The 24,620-nt window shown below is 37.4% G+C and overlaps 2 protein-coding genes across 2 annotated transcripts; one reads left to right on the top strand and one right to left on the bottom strand.

Annotated features, from left to right (window-relative positions):
* Positions 1 to 58: 58 nt before the first annotated feature.
* LOC125395938 (olfactory receptor 52N5) lies at positions 59 to 1,012 on the bottom strand. The gene has a single exon (XM_048427694.3). The coding sequence runs from the start codon at positions 1,010 to 1,012 to the stop codon at positions 59 to 61; it is 954 nt and encodes a 317-aa protein (XP_048283651.3).
* Positions 1,013 to 14,510: 13,498 nt separating this feature from the next.
* Positions 14,511 to 15,491, top strand: LOC125395935 (olfactory receptor 52N2-like). Its single transcript, XM_048427691.3, has one exon. It carries the CDS (start codon positions 14,511 to 14,513, stop codon positions 15,489 to 15,491), a length of 981 nt encoding a protein of 326 aa, XP_048283648.2.
* The last annotated feature ends 9,129 nt before the right edge of the window (positions 15,492 to 24,620 follow it).

Raw genomic sequence — 24,620 nt, forward strand, 5'->3', positions numbered from 1 at the left:
AGAGTTTTATTGACAATTCCTCTACTTACTTTTAAAAGGTCAAAAAAATTTACTTGAGTCACCTTGAACCTTTTTCACCATGAAAGAATTTAATGATGCTGTCTCTGATTTGTTTGGTCTTCATTCCATAAACAATGGGATTTAGAGTTGGAGGAAGAAGAAGATAAAGATTAGCTACAATGATGTGAAGAGAAGGAGGGACAGTGTGACCCCCAAAACGATGAGTAAAGAAAGTAAAGAAGGCTGGAACATAAGTGATGATGATGGCAGATATGTGGGCAGTGCAGGTACTGAAGGCCTTCTGCCGAGCATCTGCTGAGGACAGGCTGACCACTGCCCGGAGGATCATAGTGTAGGAGACAGAGATACAGCAAATGTCAAACACACCAATCAGGAGTGCAACCATGAGACCATAAATGACATTGATTTTGATGCTAGCACAGGATAACTTCACCACAGACATGTGGTCACAATAGGTGTGGGAGATGACATTGCTTTGGCAGAAGGGCAAACGCTTAACCAAGAATGGAAAAGGAATCATCAGCAACACACCTCTCAAGAAGGTGGCAAGCCCAACTTTGGCAATGACAGAGTTGGTAAGTATGGTAGCATAACGTAGTGGGTAGCAAATGGCCACATAGCGGTCCAGGGCCATGAGCATGAGCACTCCAGACTCCACTCCTGTGAACCCATGCACAAAGAACATCTGAACTAGGCAAGCAGTGAAGCTAATTTCCTTGAGTTTGAACCAGAAGATGAAGAGGGCGTTGGGAAGAGTGGTTGTACAGGTAAACAGATCAACAAGGGAAAGCATAGCCAGAAAGAAATACATTGGGCGATGTAAGGATTCCTCATAGTAGATGAGGTACACAAGGCCAAAATTGCCCACTAGGGAGATGATGTACATTGTACAGAATGGAAGGGAGATCCATGTGTGCAATGCTTCCAGACCAGGAATTCCATTAAGAATGAAAGACTGTGGGACTGCATATGAGTTGTTGGAAACCAGCATAGCTAATTCAGTGAACACACTCTATTGTTCCAGAATCTCTATCCTGAGGAAATGAATTAAAACAAAACAAAAAGGATTGATTAGTTTATTTCCAGGTGAAAACATAAAACTACAGTAAGATTACATTTATAAGTAGTATCAGCTGTTTTGAGTTCTGGTGACATTTATAGGGCACAATTATTGGATAATACTAATATTCAAGGCAATAATATAACAGTTTTTGAAGCTATCTAAGTTTGATTTTAAAGTCTTGGAGGTATAATATTTTTACAATTAAATAAAAGCACAAACTCGGGGACTGAGATGTTTAATAGGGCTCTCTCTGTCTTTCTCTGTCTCTCTCTGTCTCTGTCTCTCTCTCTCTCTCTCAAACACACACACACACACAGAAAGAGACAGAGACAGAGAGACAGAGAGACAGAGAGAGACAGAGAGAGACAGAGAGAACCAGCCAGTGGCAAGATGCCATACTCCTAAAATAACTCCTCACTCTAGTCCTGTAATTAGCTTTAACTAAACTAAGTGATTCACAAATTGTTTTTTAAGACATGAGTAGATGAGAAAACCAAAGGAATCAGTAGACATTGGAGGGAGACAAGGGAGGGTAGTGGAGGAATGTGGTTAAAATAAGACTATGTTAAGTAGTGCAATGAAATTTGTTATGGGTAATTTGTATATGCTAATAAAATCATTATTCACATAAGATAAAATTGTTATTCATGTATGATACCAATACTTAAAAGTCTTCTATTGTTTAATGTGCCTTGAAATAGGACGTAACTTACAGGGGTAAATTATTACATATGAAGAGCACTAGAAATTTTTTATATTAAATTAATTTTGTGTGTCAGCATGCAGTGGTAAGATTATCATTATTTCTCTTAAATAACTTTTTCTTTGCATTTCAGTTTATTCTATAACAACAGTGTGATTTGCCATATATAATCTAAGAAGAGTTTATTATGCACAACACTATGCTAGCAAATCAATAATCAATAAGGAGATTAGATAATTAGCAAATTAAAGCCTAGGACCTGATATGTTCACTCATAAATCTTACCAATAATTTAAAGGGTGGACAATATAAAGAGAAGACAATACTTTGAAATTCATTTTTAAAAAAATAATTATCATCCTGATACCAAAGATGAATAAACATTATAGGAAAAATAGAGAAGAAAAAAGAAAGGAAGGAAGGAAAGAAATAGAGAAAAGAAAGAAAAGGATAGAGAAAACTATGGTCTATATTTTTGATGAAGCTAAGTGTAAAAACCTCAACAAAATTCGAGCAAATACAAAAGCACACTAAAAATGTCATTTATTATGATCAAGCAGACTGAATAAGAGATGAAAATTTGGTTCAGCATACCATAAAAATTAATAAATGCAATATATTCCAAATGTAGTAGCTTCAACAAAATGGTATTGGAATAAAAACAGACACATCACCAATGGAACAGAATAGGAATCCCAGAAATATATTCATATATTAGTAACTAAATTAATATTTTTAATGTTTTTATTGAAACTGAAATAAAATTACATCTCTTTTCCCTTCCCTTTTCTTCCCCCAACCTCTCCAATACACACATTCTTAATCCTCTACAATGTCCTCCCACTATCAATTTGATAGTATGTAATCTTTCTAAGCGATGTGTGTATGTGTTCATCTAAAGGTACAAATATGAATTCAATCTTATAAGTCCATTTCTGTTGTTGATGTGTTTTTGGTTTCAAAGCTGACCACTCTGCGTTGAACAAACATTAAGGGAACTCATCCCTGGGAGAGGTTAAGTAGTTGCCTGTAGTCCTTTATCTAGGAATGAGACTTCACAAAATTTACTTTTTAAAGGGATAGCAACAACATATAACTAGCAAAGCAAATTCCCTTTAGTAAAATGGTACTGGGATAGGCTTCTGTCCACATGCAGAAAACTGAAATCATATCCACATCTATTGCTTTATGCAAAATAAAATACAAGTGTACTGAAGGCATGCATGTCGTTCCATTTCTGAGTACACAGAAGTGCCAGTCGTTAAAAAAGAACTAAGTGCTTTCAAGAGCACGAGGTTGGCTACTCTCACTAGATACAGAATCTTTGATTTGCCTGCTAGTAGACAAATCTTGTGGTTTTTTTCTCATTTAGACAACCTATTGGTTACAGTAATCAAAACTAAGCCAATGTCAGACTTGTGGGCTAACAGCCTTGGTGACTCACTCTCTCATTTGTTTAAATGAAACAGCACAGTTCATCAGCGCTCTGCACAGACTTCCCGCTTTCTTCACCCCTTTGGTAACAATAAGTGCATTACCTGATCAAGGTACCTGAGTTCCAGGATCTCCTGGGAATCCCAGTAACCGATGCAATGACTGGTGCCTCTGCTGGGTCCTCATCTCCCCCGGGCAGCCATTTGATGCAAAATGTTTGCTGCCTTTGGCTTGTCATGCTTGCCTTTGGCTGTTGAACAGAAGACAGACTCTTGCATTATCACTTGGTCCCAGTGTCCCAGTCAAAAGAGACAGAGAGATGGGCCTTTCTGTTTGGTTTCACTCTCATACTACAAACATCTCTAGCAGAGATTCAGGCCAGAAACATTTTATCTTAGGAATTCAGGGACAAAGCCACAAAATATAATCTTATGATCTATCGGACTGCTCCTTTTCCCAGTCTAGTGGAGAACATCTGAAATAAGCAAGTCCAGAAAGGGGATGCTTAGACTCTGATGTGATTTCTGGTTATTTGAATTATTTGTGAACTTGATGTATAAAAATATACATTTTTATAATAAGTCTACAACTCAATTCTTTTAACTAACAAAGAGAGTATATCCAACAGCTTTCCCAAGGACACAGAATTTTGTGATTTTTGAATTAAGTGCTGGTGAAGCAAAGCAAATGGTACCCATAACCCCTCTTTCTCTCTATCACCCTCACATCTTCATATCAATAGAGTCAGTAATCTAAACACTTCTACTAGGACAATTTATAGTCACTTTACCCCTTCATTGTTCTGTGAATTGTTTTAGTGTATTGGTTAAATCTGTTACGAATTTCATTTTTGAATGAGGAAAGTACTACTTAAAAAAATACTCTGGTCAGTTAAAGTTGTATTGATTACAAGTTGCATAGCTGAATTGAAGAAAGGGAAGGAACTAGTAAAGACAGTCTAGTAGTTAGAGAGGAGTGCTGATCTACTTAACGTTGGTTTAAGGGACTTTGTGAGTTTATTGTGTAATCTTACATGTTTATCTCTGGTAACAAATAATTGAAATAAATAAATAAATAAATGGAGGCTTTGGTATATTCTAAAACACATATTGAGAGCATCTCACCTTGAGATGAGACTCCCCATCTCGCACAATACTGTATCTACTTTGAATGAACATTTCTTGTTAATTTTCTCAGGCTAACAAATCACAGACAGTATCCTCAACAGGTCAGTTCTTGACCCATTTGTTTCTTGTGATGACACAGGTAGATTGAAATGGCACCCAGCTTTGTTGCACAATAAACAGGGGATCAGATTATCCGGAGAGCAGAAATCAATGTTTACCTTACTAAAGCTGCAGAGAAGGAGCCTGGGGCCTGCTCATGCCAAGGAAAGGACTCAGGATTATGTATGATGGCAGCAGCTGGCATCACCTGAAGACTGTATTGCCCAGCTGAGAGTCTACAGGAAACATACACGATCTTTTACTCTCTGAAGTACCAAGTCTCTATGTAAATCAGGGCTTAGCAGTCTCTAGAGACCACACAGCCTAAAGGGAAATAGTAATACAAGTTGCTGCAAATATGGGGAATTTTAAAAAAAAAAATCTTTCTTTAATTCCCCCAAAGGGGAGATGTTCAGGAAGCAACGTTCATCCCAGGGTGGGATTAGAAGCTAGAGATTCCTGGTTAAAATAATTAGAAACAAAATGAATTCTGTTGTTTGTGTGTGTCTGGAAGGATGTCTTTTGTTTCATTTTGGAAATTTTTGTTTTGTTATTTGTTTTGTTTTTTGGGTTTTGTTGTTGTTGTTCTGTGATACTGGTTTGCTTTTTATTTTGATGGGGGAAGGTCCACGAAATTGGGTGGGTATGGAGGTAGGGAAATTCTGGGAGAAGCTGGGGGAAGCATGGTCAAAATATTTTATATTATTTTTTTAAAATAAAAAAATTAAATAAGGTATAAATGTATGTGATTTCATAAAAGTTACTCTTACTGGGAGTTCAAAAATAGTAGGTGGTCAATAACTAAAAAAATTAATAAAGACATTTTAGAATAACATACATTTCTATATATGCTCTTGAGAATTTATATATCTTTATATCAATGAATGGTTAATTTTTTCCTAAATATTGTGACTATAGTTCTTGAGTTTCTTTTTGTCATGGAGGGATATCTCTGAACAAAATAGACAGAAATGCTTGTCCTCTTTCTTTCTGTGTTTCTTTTCTTTTTTCTTTTTCTTTTTTAACTTTTTAGTGAGGGTCAGCATATAATATTAATTGCCATAGAGTACAGAGAAGCTATGAAGGGGGTAGTGTGCTAAGATGGCTAGGGATGGTTGAGAATTGCAAGTTTATCTTATGATGTGAGTTTTAACTAATTATTTCACTTTAAAACTATTTTCATTTTTATCTATGTGTGTGTGTGTATGTGTGTGTGTGTGTCTGTGTGTCTGTATGTCTGCAGCAACTGTGGAGGCAACAAAAGGGTATAAGATTCCCTAGAGCTGTAGTTTCAGGCAGTAGTGCCCAACATGGGTGCTGGGAATCAAACTTTGGGCTTCTGTGAGATGTGCAAACCCTCTTAACTCCTTATCCCCTCTTCAACTCTTTTGATTTTCCATGTTTTCTGCCTTTTATTATTCTGATGTATAACATCCAGACTTAGCAAGGGGAGTCTCTTAATAGATGCAAGTGATTCAATGGGGTGCAGTCCAGTAAACATGAGAGAATTTAGGGGAAGGCAAACTGTGTGAAGAGTCCACAATTGTAGATTGATTGAAGGGTAAAAACATCGAGCTTTAATAACTAGCTTAGGACTGTGAGAGGGCTTGTGTCAATAGAGTTTATATAGGCACTTGGTACTAAGAAGTTTTCCTCACTGCAGCTTTCATTTGTATCTCGTAAGTTTGGGTATGTTGTGCATTCATTTTTATTGAATTCTAGGAAGTCTTTAATTTCCTTCTTTAATTAATGCCTTGACCAAGTAGTCATCAGTAGAGAATTGTCCAGTCTCTGTGAGTTTGTAGACCTTCTATTGTTTCTGATGTTGAAATCCAGCTTTTATCTGTGGTGGTCTGAGAGGATGAAGGGAGTTATTTCAAATTTCTTATGTCTTTGAGACTTGTTTTATTACCAAGTATGTGGTTAATTTTGGAGAAAGTTACATGAAGTGTTGAGTAAGTATATTCATTTGTGTTTTGGTGAAATTTTCTATAGATATCTTTTAAGTCCATCTGGTTTGTAATGTCTGCAAGGTCCAGTATTTCTCTACTTAGTTTTTGTGTAGATGATTCATCCATTGGTAATAGCAGGGTATTGAAGTTTCCCACTATCAATATGTGAGGGTTAATGTGTTATGTAAGTTTCAGCAATATTTTTTTATACAAGTGTGGGTGCCCTTGTATCTAGGGCATAGATATTAAGAATTGAAACATTATATTCGTGGGTTATTCCTTAGATGAGTATTAAGCATCTTTCCCTGTCTCTTTTGATTAATTTTGGTGTGGAGTCTATTTTATTAGATACTAGAATGGCTATACCAGCTTGTTCCTTAGGTAAATTTGCTTGGAAAATCTTTTTCTAGTCCTTTACCCTGAGGCAATGCCTGTCTTTGATGTTGAGGTGTGTTTCTTGTATGCAGCAGAAGGATGGATTCTGTTTTCACATCTATTCTGTTAGTCTTTGTCTTTTTATTGGGGAATTGAATCAATTGATATTAAGAGATATCAATGACCAATGATTTCAATTCCTGTTATTTTGCTGTTGTAGTTGTTGGTAGTAGTGGTGGTAGTGGTGGTGTGTGTGTGAGAGAGAGGGAGAGAGAGAGAGAGAGAGACAGAGAGAGAGACAGAGACAGAGATGGAAACAGAGAGACAGAAAGAGATTTTTCCTTCTTTTGGTTTTGTTGGCATGAGATTATTTCCTGGATTTTTGTGGGTATAGTTTACTACCTTGGGTTGGAGTTGTCTTTCTAGTGTTGTCTATAAGTCTAGATTTATAGGTCTTGTCCAAATTCGACTTTATTGTGGCATGTCTTAGTTTCTCCATCTATGGCGATGGAAGAAGTTTTGCTGAGTATAGTAGTCTGGGCTGACATCTATTGTTGCTTAGACTCCACAGAACATCTGCCCAGGCCCTTCTGGATTTTAGAGTCTCAGTTGAGAAGTTAGGTATAATTCTAATAGGTCTACTTTTATATGTTAACTTGCTCTTTTTCCCTTACAACCGTTACTACTGTCTCCTTGTTCTGTAGGTTTAGTGTTTTGATTATTATGTGGTTAGTGCACTTGCTTTTCTGGTCCAATCTACTTGGTTTTCTGTACGTTTCTTGTACCTTTATAGACATCTCCTTCTTTAGGTTAGAAAATTTTTTTCTATGATTTTGTTGAAAATATTTTTTGGGCCTTTGTACTGAGATTCTTTCTTCTCCTTCTATTCTTTTTATTCTTAAGTTTGGTCCTTTTATAGTATCCCAGATTTCCTGGATGTTTTCTGTCAGGAATCTTTTACATTTAACATTTTCTTTGACCCATGTGTCTATCTCTTCTCTTTTCTCTTTAATGGCTGCAGTTATCTCTTCCATCTCTGTTGGTGATGTTTATGTCTGTAGTTTCTGTTTGCTTACCTAGATTTTCTGTTTTCAGAATTCCTTCAGTTTATGTCTTCTTTATTGCTTCTATTTCCATTTTCAGGTGTTGAGCAGTTTTATTCATTTCCTTCAAGTGTTTGTTTTTTCTTTGCTTTCTTTAAGGAATTTACTCATTTCCTCCATTTTGGCGGATTTGTTTTTTCCTCAATTTCTTTAAGGGATTTATTCATTTCTTCTTTAAGGACCTCTATCATCTTAATTAAGTTGGTTTTAAGGTCTTTTTATTGTGCTTCATCTGTATTGGGGTTTTCAGGGCTTGCTGTAGTAGGATCACTGGGCTCTCTGGTGGTGTAATATTTCCCCGAGTGTTGGTGATTGTGTTCTTAGACTGGCCTTGAGACATCTGAGTTTGGGTTGATTATAGGTTCAGGTGCCAATTTCTGAATTTGTCTTTGTTGGATGGGTATTTTATTCCTTGATTTCTGTTTTCTCTCTGGTCTTCTGGCTTGTGTGGCCTGTGGTTGATCATCTAAGTTGAGGCCTGAGGTTCCAGTGGCTGGTTTGACTTTTGATCCAGCAGGGAGTCTCTGCTCAAGTTACAGCCTTCTGACTGGCATCCTGGAGGGTTTGGGTGAGGGAACCAAGAGAGTGGGGGAATTCTGTGGACTGGTGTGGTTTACCTGGTCTTCCGGCAGGCATGTCTATACTCTTTATTTATATTGAGCAAAATACTTCTGTCCTCTCTCTGGAAAAATTGCTGTAATTACTGTTTTTACTAAAAGGCACTTTTATTGGCACAGAAACTAAGCTGTTTCCAACTGAATACAAGGCTAGCAGCTATAGCCTGATACCAACATACTTTGTCCTCAGTAGGATTGCTGGCTGGGAAGTCATGTACATCTGACATTTAAAACTGTCCAACCATCTTATCTAGACAGCTCATTTTACAACAGTGTACCACAGCTTCTTACTCTTATTTAATTGTATCTTGGTACCTATCTACCAGTCTTGCCCCATCTACAGTGCACTTTTCCAGGATCTGGGGACCACTCTCAACTGCTCTGAAATAAACAAAAGGAGGTTTATCTGTGTTCTTTTTATGTCTTACAAATTAATGAAATCATGGGGTACTCACATGATATGTTCTTTGAGTTCCACTTTCATCTATGTTGCGAATTGTAGGATTTCATTCTTTTTCTGCACAAATACTACTTTCTTATATAGACGAACCTTGTTTTCTTTATTGATTGATCAATTGTTGAACACTTAGCTTGCTTCTGTTTCTAGGTTTTGTGAATGCAACTGCAATGGATGGAAGGTTTCAGAAGTCTTTTAAACACACTATTCAATTCTATTGGACATGTGCCCTGTAAAGGCATTCTAGAAATAAATGGTGTATTTTTTACTTTTTGTGTTACCGTGATAAAATACCCTATAAGAGCAACTTTTTACTCTTTTAAATTTTAACTTTTTACGCTTTTAAATTTATGTGGTAACAGCAAGCTTGAGAAATAAAAAATATGTGATAGAGAGGGGAAGACAATGAAGCCAAACGTGTTTAGAGAAGACAAATACTATTGAATGGGCATGCTACACATCTGTGGCCTGCTTATCAATGCTCGGGTGGGTATGTGAACACTCATAGTCACATTTGGGGAGTATGCTTTCATTTATCCTCAGTAAAACATGAAAATAATATTGTCTGATGACAGAGATAGTGATACAAAACTCAATGAGAAGCTGCTGCTACTTTGGTCAATGGTTTGTGCCAGTCTATACTTGTTGTGGTAGCTGAAAGTGACTGGGACCGGCATGCTTCAATAAACACTGAAGTGTGACCTCCCCCATGCTGCTCCTTCTCCTCCTCACTCTCTTCCTCAGCTTCTCCTCCTGCTTCTCTTCCTTCTTCTTCCATAGAGCCTGAAAAAATGACTTCAAGCATTTGCCCTGAGTCTGGCAGAAATCTTTACATACTCATTCTCTGAGATGATAAAAATAATTTATAATAGTTTTCCAAATCCCTTCAGTATCAATCTTTGCACAATGAAATATTTAAGAGAAAATTTGACTAGCACATTATATGGAAGGATATATGGCATTGTCAAGTCCAAGATAGTAAATGTGTGTGTTTATGCAGACATGTAAATTTTACATCTATATGAAATAATTGATAAACTCAGAATAATATAAACTAGGTAGGAAACACTTCCGTGTAACTTTTTACAAAATATATGATTTTGTGAATCAGCTTCTCTGTCTCTTTTTCTTTTTCAAAAATCTCATAAACTATGCTAACATATGTTTTATGTATATTCATGTACATACATATGCATATGTGTGATAAAATGTGGTAAAATTAACCTGTGGTGAATGAAATGAAAAATAATTTTATGTCTATCATAGCTATTGGTCAAAAGTTATACACACACATAAGAACACATATAACATCAATATCATTTTCTCATTTTTATTTACATTTTTTATACAATATGTTTTAGTCATATTTTTTCCTTCCTGAAACTCATCCCAGGCCCTCCTAACCACATCCCCTCCCCAACCGACAAACAAACAAAAGACAAAAATCAAAATAAACAAAACCCCAACAAGACAAAAATACACAAACAAAACAAAACAACCAAAAATTATGTAGTCAGTTTATGTTTGGTATCTACTCCTGGACATGGTGCCTGCTTGTTCTTGAGTGTAGTTAATATACCTAGTAACACTTAACTGGAGAAAACTGATTTTCCCTATCCCAGTAGGTATCAATAGCATCTTGGTTAGGGATGGGGAGTAAAGTCTGGTTCCTCTTCTTGGTGTTGGAATTTGATTTTGCTTGAACCTGTGTGTGTCTTGTGTGTGCTGTCCCTAAAGTCCTTTTGAAGAATTATGATACTATTTTTCTTTAGTTTCACCAGTGTTTAAAGAACTATTAAGTGCAAAAATTATCATGAGTCCCAAAGGTTCTATCCTTCTCTCTAGGTCTCTTGGGAGAGTGAACTGAAAAGACCCAATCAGGTACACCAACTCAAAGTTATGAATTTCTCAAAAGGCTGTACAGCCTGCAGGTCGAATCTGATTGTCAGAGAGTTTCTGATGCTCAGTCATGTACTCAAGTCTTGTCTTTGTTGACTCTAAGGTAAGCTGCGATGACTTCCAAAGACTCTTGCTTTTGAAAATTAAAAGAAATGTAATGATTGGGGTGTGGTTGTTGATTAGTGCAATGATACATAACTATTCATTTGGGGAATAAAAAGAAAATGTGACCTCCCTACACTGTGAAACAAATTTTAATCTATCTGTAATTTCACAGAGCTTACAAAGTTTGGGCAGTTTTATGTTCCTATAGGAGGAAAGTATTTTTGCCTTAGCTAATAGTTAATTAAGTTCAAGATTGCTTCTAGTGAAATGGTCTGGGCAGGAAAATGGGAGTTTGCCCAAGATTAGAAAACCAGAGAGTAGAAGGAGTTGGGAGGATTTGTTTGGAGACTTCTACGGAAGTCCTCAGTGCGATCTCTCACTCAGCCAGGTGTCACATGGCATCTGTGTGAACTGGTTCAGACCTGAAAATCAGGCAGTCTTACAGGCAGGCTCTGTATGAAGGGCTCCCTCAATGAAGAACCAACTATCTTTAACTTTTTGTGTTTGTTTTTGTGTTTGTTCTGTCTCTCTCCCTTAAGATACAACCAAAAATAAGATTTTTTTTTCTTTCTTGCACCTGAGCATCGGGTTCTTCTGATCTCATGAACCTGTGCAGCTGCTTTTCAGCATTAGGGTACATCCACTACGGTGATGGAAATTCATGAACTTTCAAGTAGAAATTTATACTTTTGACACCACTTTGCTTTTGTGAACTGAGGTACTTTTGAGTCACTCTGCACCTCCATTCTCTTACTTATACAATGATATAATGAGGCTGTTATCTGTAATGTATAGAGCTGAATAAAGGAATCAGCCCGCACTAGAATCCTAGAACCCACAACATAAGAGATTTATCTACTTGGCTGATTAGGATAACCTGAGAAAATAGAATGCCTTGAAGAATGTTGAAGACATTGTTAAATTGTTAAAAGATAAAACATCTCTTATAATCTGTTGATTATTCTAACAGATAATTTGCATTAATGGCTGTATTCCAGGAACTAATTGGAGGCCTACTCCTCATCTAGCTATTGCAATTTGTCTATGGCACAGAGCAGAACTTAGAACACTTCCCATTTATGACTCCTTTTCTTCTGGGAAATTTTTACATAACCTCAAGTACATAAGGTTATCAAATAAGAATACAAATCAAACACTGGAAAATACATCGGAAAGGAATTTATTTTAAACTGGATCTTTGGTATGCATATAATTTTGCCATTTATTAAAGACAAAAGAAAATTTTTATTAATGATATAAAGTGCTTATTTATTTTCAAATGATCTAAAACTTGGCTGGACATTTCTTACTGTGGGACACAGAGAATCTTCAGCATGTTTTGGAGTTCATGGATATTTTGTTATGATTGATAAGACCGAGAAGGCTCCTGTATATAACTAAATAGAAATGGGTTGTTTATGGTGATCTTAGAATGGTGTGGGAGGTCCTTCTGTCAATGTGTGGCTTTTATTGGTTAATGAATAAAGAAACTGCTTTGGGCCTATAGCAAAGCTAGGTGGAGCAAACTAAACTGAAAGCTGGGAGAAAGAAGGGCAGAGTCAGAAAGAAGCCATGTCGCCCCGTCAGAGACAGACACCGAACTTTAGCCAGTAAGCCACAGCCACATGGCGATACACAGATTAATAGAAATGGGTTAAATTAATATGTAAAAGTTAGCCATTAAGAAGCTATGCTAATTGGCCAAGCAGTGATTTAAATAATATAGTTTCTGTGTGATTATTTTGGGGCTAAGTGGCCAGGAATAATCAAGCAGCTGTCTCCTTTTGCAATCTTTTTGAATTGTTTGAATACTGAGGATGGAGCAACAGCTGCTAAAAGATATTTGTTTATAAATGCTGCTGAATTAATCCAAGATAAGTATTTTGAAAGTACCTTGACTTCAAAATTGAAGTCAAAAGGTATGTTACTTTGGAGAAGAGGTTTTGCTTGTTTCCACAAGAAATTAGAGGCTGTGGATTCATTCCAGGTTAAGAAATATCATGTTTGCTCAAGGAAGACCCCCTGAGAAATCTCTGATAGGAGCAGATGGCCCAGATGTCAGAGTTCTACATCCAGAATAGATTTCAAGATTACTGCCTGAGATGATCAAGCTTTACAGAATTTTCCAGTCAAAACTTGATCATAATTCTAAATTTTCTTTAGGTCCCTGTAAGATTATCAATGCCACCCAATCAACAGGAGTAGCCTGGAACACTACACCCACATTTCCAAAAAATGGACTATGGATATTTTCCTTTGTTTAGAATGTTGGTTACAAGTTGTTATGGATAATGGTCAGGAGAAAAGCTAAACAAAAGATATTAGATTCAGAGTTCTTGTTTTTTTTTAAAAAAAAAAGAGAAAAAAGGAGGGAAGTACTGTGGGACAATGGTCTTTTATCCTATCCCTTGTGTTATTTTTAATACAACACTAATTGGACAGTAGCCAGGCAAAAAGTATAGGTGGGGTGACCAGGCAGGAAATAGAGGCATGGCAACAAGAATTCTGGGAAGAGAGAAGTTTCAGTCTGCAGTTGTGACCTAGATGCAGAGGACACAAGATGTGACTGACATGCTGAAAAAGGTACCAAGCCACGTGACTAACACAGACAAGCATTATGGACTAATACAAGTTAATAAGAAGCCTGAGATACTAGGCCAATCAGTTTATAATTAATGTAGACCTCTGTGTGATTTCTTTGGGACTTAACAACTGCGGGAACTGGGCAGGACAGAAACTATTCTCTTAATTCTCATTAACTATTCTCTTAATGAAACTGAAGTTAGTAACATAAATAGTAGTATTTAAATTACTACTATTTTAGTAGTATTGCATTATACTATTTAGTAGTATTGTATTATAATTTTAGTAGTATTGTATTATAATACAATATAATCCAAAGAGATACTAGTTTCATATATGCTAAATAATGATGGCAGGAAATCATAAAAACTATTTGTTTTTGTAATTAAACCATGTTTTTATCATGTTGGTGAAGCTTATCTCTGAGGTTTTGGTTGTTTATCCTGAATTTTCATGTCCAGCTATACTTTAGTTTGGGTTTCTTTAGCGATTCTATTTCCTTCTACTTTCATATCTTGTAGTTTTTCCTTATCCATTCTACAAAACATCATTTTGAGTGAGGTAATCCAGACACAGAAAGACAATTATCACATGTACTCACTCGTAAGTGGTTTTTAAACATAAAGCAAAGACAATCAGTCTACAAATCACAATCCTAGAGAACTTAGACAATAATGAGGAGACTAAGAGAGACTTACATAGATCTAATCTACATGGGAAGTAGAAAAAGAGAAGATCTCCTGAGTAAACTGGGAGCATGGGGACCTTAACCTTAGGGAAGCATCGACAGGAATGAGGGAGGCAGGAAGGGGAGCAGAGAAAAATGTAGAGCTTAATAAAAATCAATTAAAAAGGGGAAAGGTGGCTTTCTTCATTAATTTTCCTAATCCTCTACTTACCTTTGATGTATATTCTGTTCCAGGACACAGACACTGTTAAAGAAAAAAGAATGTGCTCATCTTGCCAGCCATTATGTCTGGAGCCAACAGCTCCAGCCTGACCCCAGACTTCTTTATCCTGAATGGTATCCCTGGGCTGGAAGATGCGCATGTCTGGATATCTCTGCCATTCTGCTTCATGTACATGATTGCTGTTGTGGGGAACTGTGGGCTTATCTACCTCATTGGCCATGAGGAAATCTTACACCGACCTATGTACTACTTTCTAACCCTGCTGTCCTTCACTGATATAACCTTGTGCACTACCACTGTGCCCAATATGCTGTGCATATTCTGGTTCAACCTCAAAAAGATTGGGTTTGAAGCCTGCCTGGTTCAGATGTTCTTTGTGCACACCTTCACAGCTACAGAGTCTGGTATGTTAATGCTTATGGCCCTGGATCGCTATGTGGCCATCTGCTACCCTTTACGCTATGGAACCATCCTGACTAACCCTGTGATTGCCAAGGCTAGTCTTGCTACATTCTTGAGGAGTGTAGCGTTCATCCTCCCTTTCACTTTCCTCACAAAGCGCCTGCCCTATTGCCGAGGCAACCTCATCCCTCATGCCTATTGTGACCACATGTCTGTGGCCAAAATATCCTGTGGCAATGTCAAGGTCAATGCAGTATATGGGCTCTTAGTTGCTCTTGTGGTTTGTGCATTTGACATATGCTGTATCACCGTGTCATACACAATGATATTGAGAGCAGTAATGAACCTGTCCTCTGCAGATGCTCGTCACAAAGCCTTCAGCACCTGCACATCTCACATCTGTGCCATTGTGATCACTTATGTGCCTGCCTTTTTTAATTTCTTCACTCATCGTTTTGGGGGACGCACCATTCCCCACCACATCCACATCATAGTGGCCAACCTCTACCTGCTACTGCCTGCTACCATGAACCCAATTGTTTATGGAGTCAAGACCAAGCAGATTCGAGAAAGTGTAATAAAACTTTTTAGTGGAGACAAGAGTGACATTACTGAAATTAAAGGATTTAAAAACAAGTAAATTTCTTGGAGTATGAAAAATAGTGAATGAATTCATAAAATAGGTAGGTGAATGATATTAATTCATCTAGTGTGTCCATTTCAATAGACAAAGGTACATAGAAAACAGTGCAGAAGAAATTCATAACGAATGTGAATAAGATAGTTTTCAGTCAATCTCATTTGTAAATTTTCTGAAATCTTTGTAATTGTAGGATATGACGTTTTCCCTGAAAGAAAAATATTGCAGAAAGCATAATTCAACAGATAATGTGTTTATGTATTGCAGAGTTTATTTTTTATAATTTCATCATCTCATGTTTGCATTGTTTCTGAAGAAGAGAGTATCATAGAATGGTAGAGTCATACACCCTGTCCACTAGTGAAAATAACTGTCCAGCATCATGAATATTTTTCAACTTACATTTTTGGTACAATGGACATTTCCCATTTGAATTGCTAATTTTATTAAATGTAGCCTATATTTCAAACACACACAAATGTTTATGAGTTATTTTTCCCTGTGGTATCACTCTGGAACCTGTATTTAAAATAGGTCCAAAATATACATTGTTATGTTATAGGTTAATCAGGCAAAAATGTTAATTTATAAGTTCATTCATTTGTTTACTGATTCCTTTTGAGAAACCAACATTGTAACCTTGGGTCTCAGGGCATCAGTGTATATCTTTACCATGCAAATATGAGAAGAAGCTTGTATTTAAATGATACAAAAGAAAAGAAGAGAAAAGAAAGACAAGAAAGTGAGTTGAAAATGAATACAAATGGAGGACCCAAGTGTTACTAGGAAAGGTGAAAGGTTCTGAAAATTTTGGCTTCTGTAGGTTCTAAATTTAAAATCCTCCTCTGCCCTTTAATCTAGAGACTAGAATTTGACCAATCAGTTACTCTTTATAAATTTAATCCTCATGTTTTTCAGTTGTGCCAATAATTCTTATCACAAAGAGGAACCTGGCAACTATGTATTCTGATACCCTCCACAGCACATAGTATGGCTTCTGATGGACCCTAACAAATTCAATAGCTGTGTTATTGTTATGAGAAGCTAGTTTCAATTCTGATTCATTCTGCACCTGATAGTCTAAGGAAAAATTATTCTATGTACCAAAGAGTAGATGATTAGTTTTCTACGGAGAAACTTGTCTTAACTGGTCTCACACATGTTATTGATATTGGTCACCATGTTTTTTGAATATGTTCCATGTGACTGACTCCATGTTAGACACAGAAAATAAGTGATTTCACACATCATGGTCAATTTCTAATTAGTAGAGCATAGAAAAGGCAAATGAATGACTATGGTAAAGCCAAGACATGCTAACTGTACCTCAGAGATTATTGCAATACTCAAGACTATTATTTATTGATTTCAGAGGTGAATAAAGACTTGATGGGGAAAAATGTATGAAGCAAATCATGGATGTATGCAAATGCTTAAGGAGCAGCAGATGGGAATTAATTGGAAAAATAAACAATATCCTAGCAAAGATAATGGTTCAGTAATGAGCATCAGGATTTCACATCCACGTGTAGAAAGGAGGAGGGACAGAAGGTGTGGCCAGAATTGTAGTCAGAGACTGAATAGGAAAGAGCCTTGAATATTGTCTTAGGGTTTTATTGCTGTGAAGAGACATCATGACCACAACAACTCTTAAGAAGGAAAATATTTAATCAGGGCTTGCTGTTTGTAGCAAAATCTCAATTGTTCAATTTGACCAAAAAAGACTTGAGAACAAGATGCCTGGATCAAAGCCTGCTAGCTCAGGGAGACAGGGTAAGAATCCAGCTGATCTTCCTTCTCTGTTGACATCCCTGAAGCCTCCAGGACTCTCTCTCTCTTTTCCCCTGATATCTCAAAACTCCCTCAAACTAAAATGCCCCTCCCTTCTACTTCCTGTGAGTTTCTTTATTCATCCTCCTGTCTCTCTCTAACTTTGTTTTTTATTGTTAATAATCCTATGTTCACTTCCTGTCAACTGGTTTCTTGTTTTGTCTCTTGACCTATGGTTGACTTTATTTAATCCTGTTTACAGTATTTAAGCAGAAATCTCTTGGATTAAAGGTATGTGTTTACATCTTATGATTAAAGGTATGAGCCACACCACGACTAGAAACCAGTTTTTCCAGTAAATAATACAATTTCAGGTTTCACAGTGTGAACAGATATCAAAGTGACTGGCTTACAGTTCAGAGGTTCAGTTCATTGTCATCATGGCAGGAAGCGTGGCAGCATGCAGGCAGACGTGATGCTGGAGAGTAGCTGAGAGTTCTAAGTTCAGATTGGCAGGCCGCAGGAAAAGAGTAACACTGGGCCTGACTTGAGCTTTTGAAACCCTAAAGAGTGACACACTTCCCCCAACAAGGCCACAACTACTCCAACAAGGTCATACCTTCACTAATGCCACTCCCTCATTATGAGTCTTTGGGGGCTACTTTCATTCAAATCACAACAGGTGTGGTTCTTGGCCAGATGGTCAGTGCTTATGCCATTTGATAACAAACATCTCCGAACAACTGATCCCTAGACAGCTGATGCCCGTTGGTAACCGCCTGCCTTCAGTTCTGACTCCCTCTCTCACTTCCTCCTCAGCTTTCTTTTCTCTTTTCTGCTCAGTTGTTCAGCATTCAAACTCAGGTTCTCCAGACTTGAGGTACTTGTGTGTGAATGGTGTTTTCTTATGTCTTCTTCTGTACTTGTCTTATTTTGAAGTCTTCACCATTCTCATTTTTTAAAAAAAGGATATAACAATTACATCAACTACAATAGCCATTAATCATACACTGTATTAGCCATAGATACTTCATACTCATTAGTTCTGAAAGTAACTATGAAGATGGTGCTCTAAATAATATGTACTTCGTTAGGCAAACTGAGGGACGCACTGAAATGTTGATAAGTGAATGACTATCAGTCAGCAGATTTGAGATTTACAGGAAGCTCTGTGGGTAACTTCTACAGTGCACCACACTGCTTTCCACACTGGAAACCATAGAGTCTGTAGCATCATTCTAGTGAGCACAAAGGAGAGCCAGAATTTCTACCTGCTTGTTTAGCATTTGATTTGTTGTTACAACCATCCTGTGCCAGCCTTCATGCCTTCTGCATCTCCCCTTCTGCTAAGTTCCCACAGTTACCCCCTGGAATCTGGAAACTCCTGTAATTGTTACTCTCTGAGTTTACACTACAGGGATTTAATGGTGCTGTGAAAAATAATGTTTCTTCAAATGAATGCTGCTCTTGTCTTTTGAGCGAAAATGTGATTCTATTTGTGACTAGAAGGCCACGAGCATCTTATCAGATACCATACTGAATACAAACTCACTATTAACACATCCAGAAAATATACACCAGGGTCTGGAGAAATGGCTCAGAGGTTTAGAGCACTGGCCACTGTTGCAGAGGACCAGAGTTCAATTCCATGCACATGGTGGCTCACAACTATCTGCATCTTCAGTTCCAGAGGATCTGTCACCCTCTTCTGACCTCCTGGTGAATTACATGCATACATGTGCTATACAGTTATGTATGCAGGCAAAACATAAAAAACAAATGATTTTTTAAAATTTATTTATTTTTTCATTCAAGAATTTACACTTCCTCCCATTCCCCTCCGGCTCTCCCACTCACCCTCCTAAGAAAAATACATATCAATTGATTTGGGCATTTTAAAAAATTAAGGTTAAATAACTAAGGGATGCTGATGCCAAGATATTTTTATAGCAATGCCTTTTTTCCAACCCTAGTCAACACAGTGAAAATTTTTTTTATAAAGTTAGTCTACAAAGTGATATTGGCATCTGAAACAAGTGTATATACTGATCATACCATGCACATGCAGGACCCACCTGACATATGCCATGGAAAAAGTGTTAAAGAATTAAAAGGCTGCACTTGATTCACTGCAGAGCCATGAACAAGACTGAATATTATGTCCATGCCACACAGGAAAGATTAAATGGACTTAGCTTGTTAAAGAAATAAAAAACAGCAAGTTGAGAGGTAGGTATATTGGGGAAGGATAACTATGTCATTGCATAAATATATGGAATGCTCAACAATAAATACCTTTAAAAATAACTGAGTAAAAGGAGGGGAATAACTGGGCACTGCACAGAAATTAACAGATTATGGAGAGTCCGATCTCAAAAGATGCACCTACTTCACATAGCCTTCATCTATGGAAGAGGGGGCAGCAAGTTCATAAAAACAGGAATAACAGGAAATCAGTCTTGTCTAAAAATGGCTGCATAAACACGATCAGAACGATGACGCTATCAATGGACTTTTGTTAAAAAAGGGAAATTTTCATGGAGTCCTACCCGTAGACCAAGAACTACAGTCAACTATTGACTTCTGGAAGAATTACCCCCTCCCCATTATGAGACCCTTTATTGGTTGTCTAGGGCAAGGTGCTCAACTTTGATACACACCACTAACAAAAATGTACTCAGAAGGTTGTATCTATATATATTAATGTATGTACATGCATACATATGTGTGTGACAATAATAATCAAAGAAATAGAGGTTATCAAATTGAGAATGGGGGGATATAGGAAAAGTCTGAGAGAAGGAACATGGAGGGATTAAACGGAGGAAACAGAAAGAGTTGTGTAAATTTATTTCAATAAAAACGTATTTTAAAATTTCAGCAAAAGAGAAGAAACTACAATGGTAGAAGACACTTAGGCACGATCTCTGCTATGATCTCCAGGAAACACTTGAAAAAGTTGAATAATAGCTGTCAGGAGAGGTAGATGATTGCTAAAATATTAAGCTCCAATAGTAAAATGAAATAGAAAACTTTATAAAGGGAAGGATTGGCACGTTTTGTCTCCTCGCGAAAGGAAGCACAGGAGCCAACTGCTCAAATTAAGACAGAGCCTAGGAAACTCTACACTGTACTTTTCATCACAGAAATTTTAAAGAGTGGAAAAAGAGGTGATTGAGGAGGGGACAAAAGTAGCACAGGACAGCACTGACAGAGGGAGGAACACCGAGAAAACCCTCTCTACTCAGCACTCTGCTGAGCAGAGAACAAATGTACTTTTTATTAAAGGTTCCTGCTGTTCTGGTGGTTTGACGACCTTAGGACACTGTATGAACTTCGCTCTTGGTAAAACTCAGAATTTGTGTCATGGAGCTATACACCAGAATACCTCTAGGATGCAAGGGCACTCAGAATCAGAGCCATGTAGTATTTATCATGGTGAAAGGTAGAGGCTGCAGTAGAACACACATACAGCTTCTAAGAGCATGACAGACACTGGAGAGGACTGTCCAGAAATGTAAGGAGCCGCCCAACCAATGGAACAAGAACCTGTGGTGCAACCTTCCAAAGGACTGCTCAGCTCAGGGTGTGACTGCATCTGGGACCCAAGAAGGAACAGCACAAGTTAAGACAAGAGCCAGCAAGCAGGAGAGAGACAGAGAGACTACTTCAGAGTCTGTACCACATCCAGCTGTCTCCTTCAATTTCTCTCTCTCTCTCTCTCTCTCTCTCTCTCTCTCTCTCTCTTTCTCCCTCCCTCCCTCCCTTTCTTTCCCCCTCATCTTTTTTATTCACTCTCATTTTTTATCTATCATTACTAGGAAGAAAAAAAGCAAAATAAAACTGGTAGCTAGTATTGATGCAATAGAAAAAAGTGGAGGAGGGAGAACAGTGGGACAAAGGCAGCAAGAGAAGCTGTGGGTCAAGGGGGAATGAAAGAACAAGGTAAAACAATTGCAGCTTCCCGGAGGTTGAAACATGGAAACACCAATAGCTAGCCTGTGTTTTGGGGGAAATCCTAACAAATGGAAAGTTACAAAGAAGTGGAAAAAGAAGGGGAAAAAGAGGAAAAAGAGAGAAGGATGAAATGAGGCAGTCAATATAAAATGTGAAGGTAGAACTCAATAACAAGTTATTGGTACTAAAAATGACCTGAAATACTGTAAAAGTTCACTAAGTCAAATAAAAATATCTGCATAAATCAATAAATAAACCAAAGTGAGGACAAATTATCACTGACTGAAGACCAGACAGATGAATCAGAATGATAATGACCAAGATAACAAATAAAATGGAACTAGAGCATAGCAGATCTATGGACCAGTATAAAAAGATCAAATATATGAATTATACACGTATAATTAGAATTTTAAACAAAACAATAAAAAATAGTTTTGCTAAAGTCATAGAAGTGTATGTTTTTAATTGAAATAGAATTCCATTCCATTACTTCCCCCACTCCTCCCTCCCTCCAGTTCCTTGAAGCGTCCGGTCGCAGCACCTTTTCATAGCCTTGCTCCATTCTCAAGCTTATAGCCTCTCTTGCTTTGATTATTATTGTTACGTATATGTGTGTGCATATGTATGTGTGTGTCTGAACACACAGAATCTGCTGAGCATTTATTTGTTGGTTATGTATATTTGGTTTCAGAGCTGACCACTCTATATTGCATGAAGAGTTGAGGGGCTTAATCCTGGAAGAGGGTAATTCTCCCAGCAGCCTTTAGTTGCCTGTAGTTCTTAGTCTAGGGGTGAGACCCTGTGAAATTTACAAATTAACTTGTCTGTTGATATGGCCTTGTTTTTTCATCCATTTCTAGGTAAAACTATTTCACAGGAGTATTTCTGGCATTCTGGCTTTTACAAAATTTCTGTCTCTTCTTCCTGGATGTAGAAGATGCAGGAGCTATGATGCAAATGTATCTATTATAGCTAGAATCCCCATAGATGCAGGAGCTATGATGCAAATGTATCTATTATAGCTAGAATCCCCATAATTCATCGACCTCTGCATTTTGTTCAGTTGTAGTTTTTGGTGGTAGTCTCCATTTGCTATGAAGAAATTCTTACACTTTTCTGTTGGTGTAAGGATGACTTAAAAAGTATAAGGAATTATACTGTTCTGGCAAAGTTGTGACTGTTTCTTTACTAAGGTCTTTGCTACAGCCCATTACCTAGCTAATTCTAGGCAGTTGGCTAGATGTTAGTACCAAACACAATTTTCTTCCTCTTGAGTGAGCCTTAAGTCCAACAAATTAGACAGCCATTGGTTTTCCCTGACATGTGAGTGTCACTTATTTGACTTTTATGTATATCTTACTATGTTGGTAAATTGTGATTCATAGGTGTTGTAGCTAGGTAGGACTTTTGATTGCTCCACTTCCTTGGCAGCTTACATAGTATTTTAAGGAACCATAGAAACTAGATCACAGGAAAGAGTCTCTCAGGTCATATTCACTCCAAATCATCTGAGTCCCGTGCTCTGAGTGTATAGTGTCTGTATCAATAGGGGCCCACCATCAACCACTGAGAGGCTACAAAGAGTTACATTAATAATTTACATTGTTTGGGGGAGGCAATTGAAGTATCTGAACCAACTATTTGAAACTTTTCTCGTGCCTGGCACTGGGACTTTTTAAAATCACTTTAAAAAATAGATTTCAAACCAAAACTAGTTAGAAAAGATAAAGAAATTGACATTGTATCTGTTAAGAAAAGCTTCTCTGCCGACGCAAAATAACTCCAATTAAACCAGATTAGACTGAATCAAAAATGCCCACATTTAATGAATGTCACACTCCTGGGTGGACATGGTGGGGAGAGGAGCCCACGCAAACCCTGGACACCATATGTTCCTTTTTCTGGCTGGAGCCTAAATAGCCTGTGAAAGTGGTCCTGACCCTCCCCGGGGAGGGATCAGTGCTTGGCAGGTTGGGAGATGGAGTCTGGACCAAGGCAACTCCCAGGCCAGGGGCTGGGGTGATGCTTCCAATCATCCCAGTCTTCTTGATAGAGGTCTCAGGGGCCTGGGGTCTCACTTTCAATCAAACAATATCAATTAAAGGAGAAATTCCTCATGAAGACATTGCAATATATTCCTGAGTGTATCAGTGTCATAAAACTAAAGACAAAGATCCATCTTAACACAAAGTAATAGATGTCTTCAATATCCAAACCTCACTAATACATACATTATAACAAAAATAAATCCACTATCTCTAAATGACATGTCATTGTACTAAAAGCAATAGTTACTCACTCATAAGTGGCTTTTAGACATAAAGTTAAAAAAAAATCAGCCTACAATTCACAATCCCAGAGAATCTAGACAACAAAGAAGACCTAAGAGAGACATACACGGATCTAATGTACATGGAAAGTAGAAAAAGACAAGACCTCCTGAGTAAATTTGGAACATGGGACCAAGGCAGAGGGTTGAAGGGAAGAAGAAAAGAAGGGGGTGGAGCAGAAAAAAAATATAGCTCAATAAATAAATAAATATCAGTAGTTTTTCATAACCCATACATTATACTTAGGTTTCAAATATGCTCAACTTTAATGCAGGGGTTAAGGGACTTGATTCCACCCCAACTTAAGACTTTTCTGACTTCCCATGGGAGCCCTTACGCCATTGGGAGGATTGAATGGGGCGTGAGCTGGTGCGGGGGAGGCAGGGACACAGGAGGTGGGGTGGGGGGAGTATTGGAATGTAAATGAAATTTTAAAAATAAATTAAAATAATAAACATTCATACATATCCCTCTGTGGACCAAGGTTTTCACAAAATCTGAAAATGATAACGCCAGATCATAAATATGGTACGTGCAGAACTACTGAAATTTCTTAGTGAGTTGTGCCATTTTACACTTTCTCAGTTGGTTTGTTAGGCTTAATATTGCAGGCATTGGTGCTGATACACTCTCAGTGCAGGTTGAAAGAAGACTTTTTACATTGTTCTGTATTTTGGTGAGTTCTTGACCTGTGTAAGATTGAGGCAGGGATGGGGAGGTGGGGGAGGTCACAAAGTACTGAGGAGCCATTTACAATTGATGGCATGTGGGAAAAGAAGAGTTTGGTATTTTGTTCTCTCTTGTTTTTGTTTTTAACAGAAATGCAGTCCCTGACAGGCTATCCATGTACATACTGGCACAACTAAATTGTCTAAATGGGTTTTTTAAAAGAGCACATGAATTGGGAGGGAATTGGTATAGCTACATGGGGAAGAACTATATAGAAGGAAGTGGGGGTGTGATTTGATCAAAATACATTATATGCATGCATGAAACTCTCAAACAAAAGTAGTTTTAAAAAGAATTTATAATTCACCATGACACAAAGCATTTTCTTTACAATAAAATA

This window comes from Myodes glareolus, chromosome 7 (genome assembly GCF_982192425.1).
Source record: "Myodes glareolus chromosome 7, mMyoGla1.1, whole genome shotgun sequence".
NCBI lineage: Eukaryota > Metazoa > Chordata > Mammalia > Rodentia > Cricetidae > Myodes > Myodes glareolus.

What these genes read in the sequence shown, in the direction of transcription:
- LOC125395938 (XM_048427694.3), bottom strand. Translation starts at nt 1,012, where the DNA reads ATGCTGGTTTCCAACAACTCATATGCAGTCCCACAGTCTTTCATTCTT.
- LOC125395935 (XM_048427691.3), top strand. Translation starts at nt 14,511, where the DNA reads ATGTCTGGAGCCAACAGCTCCAGCCTGACCCCAGACTTCTTTATCCTG.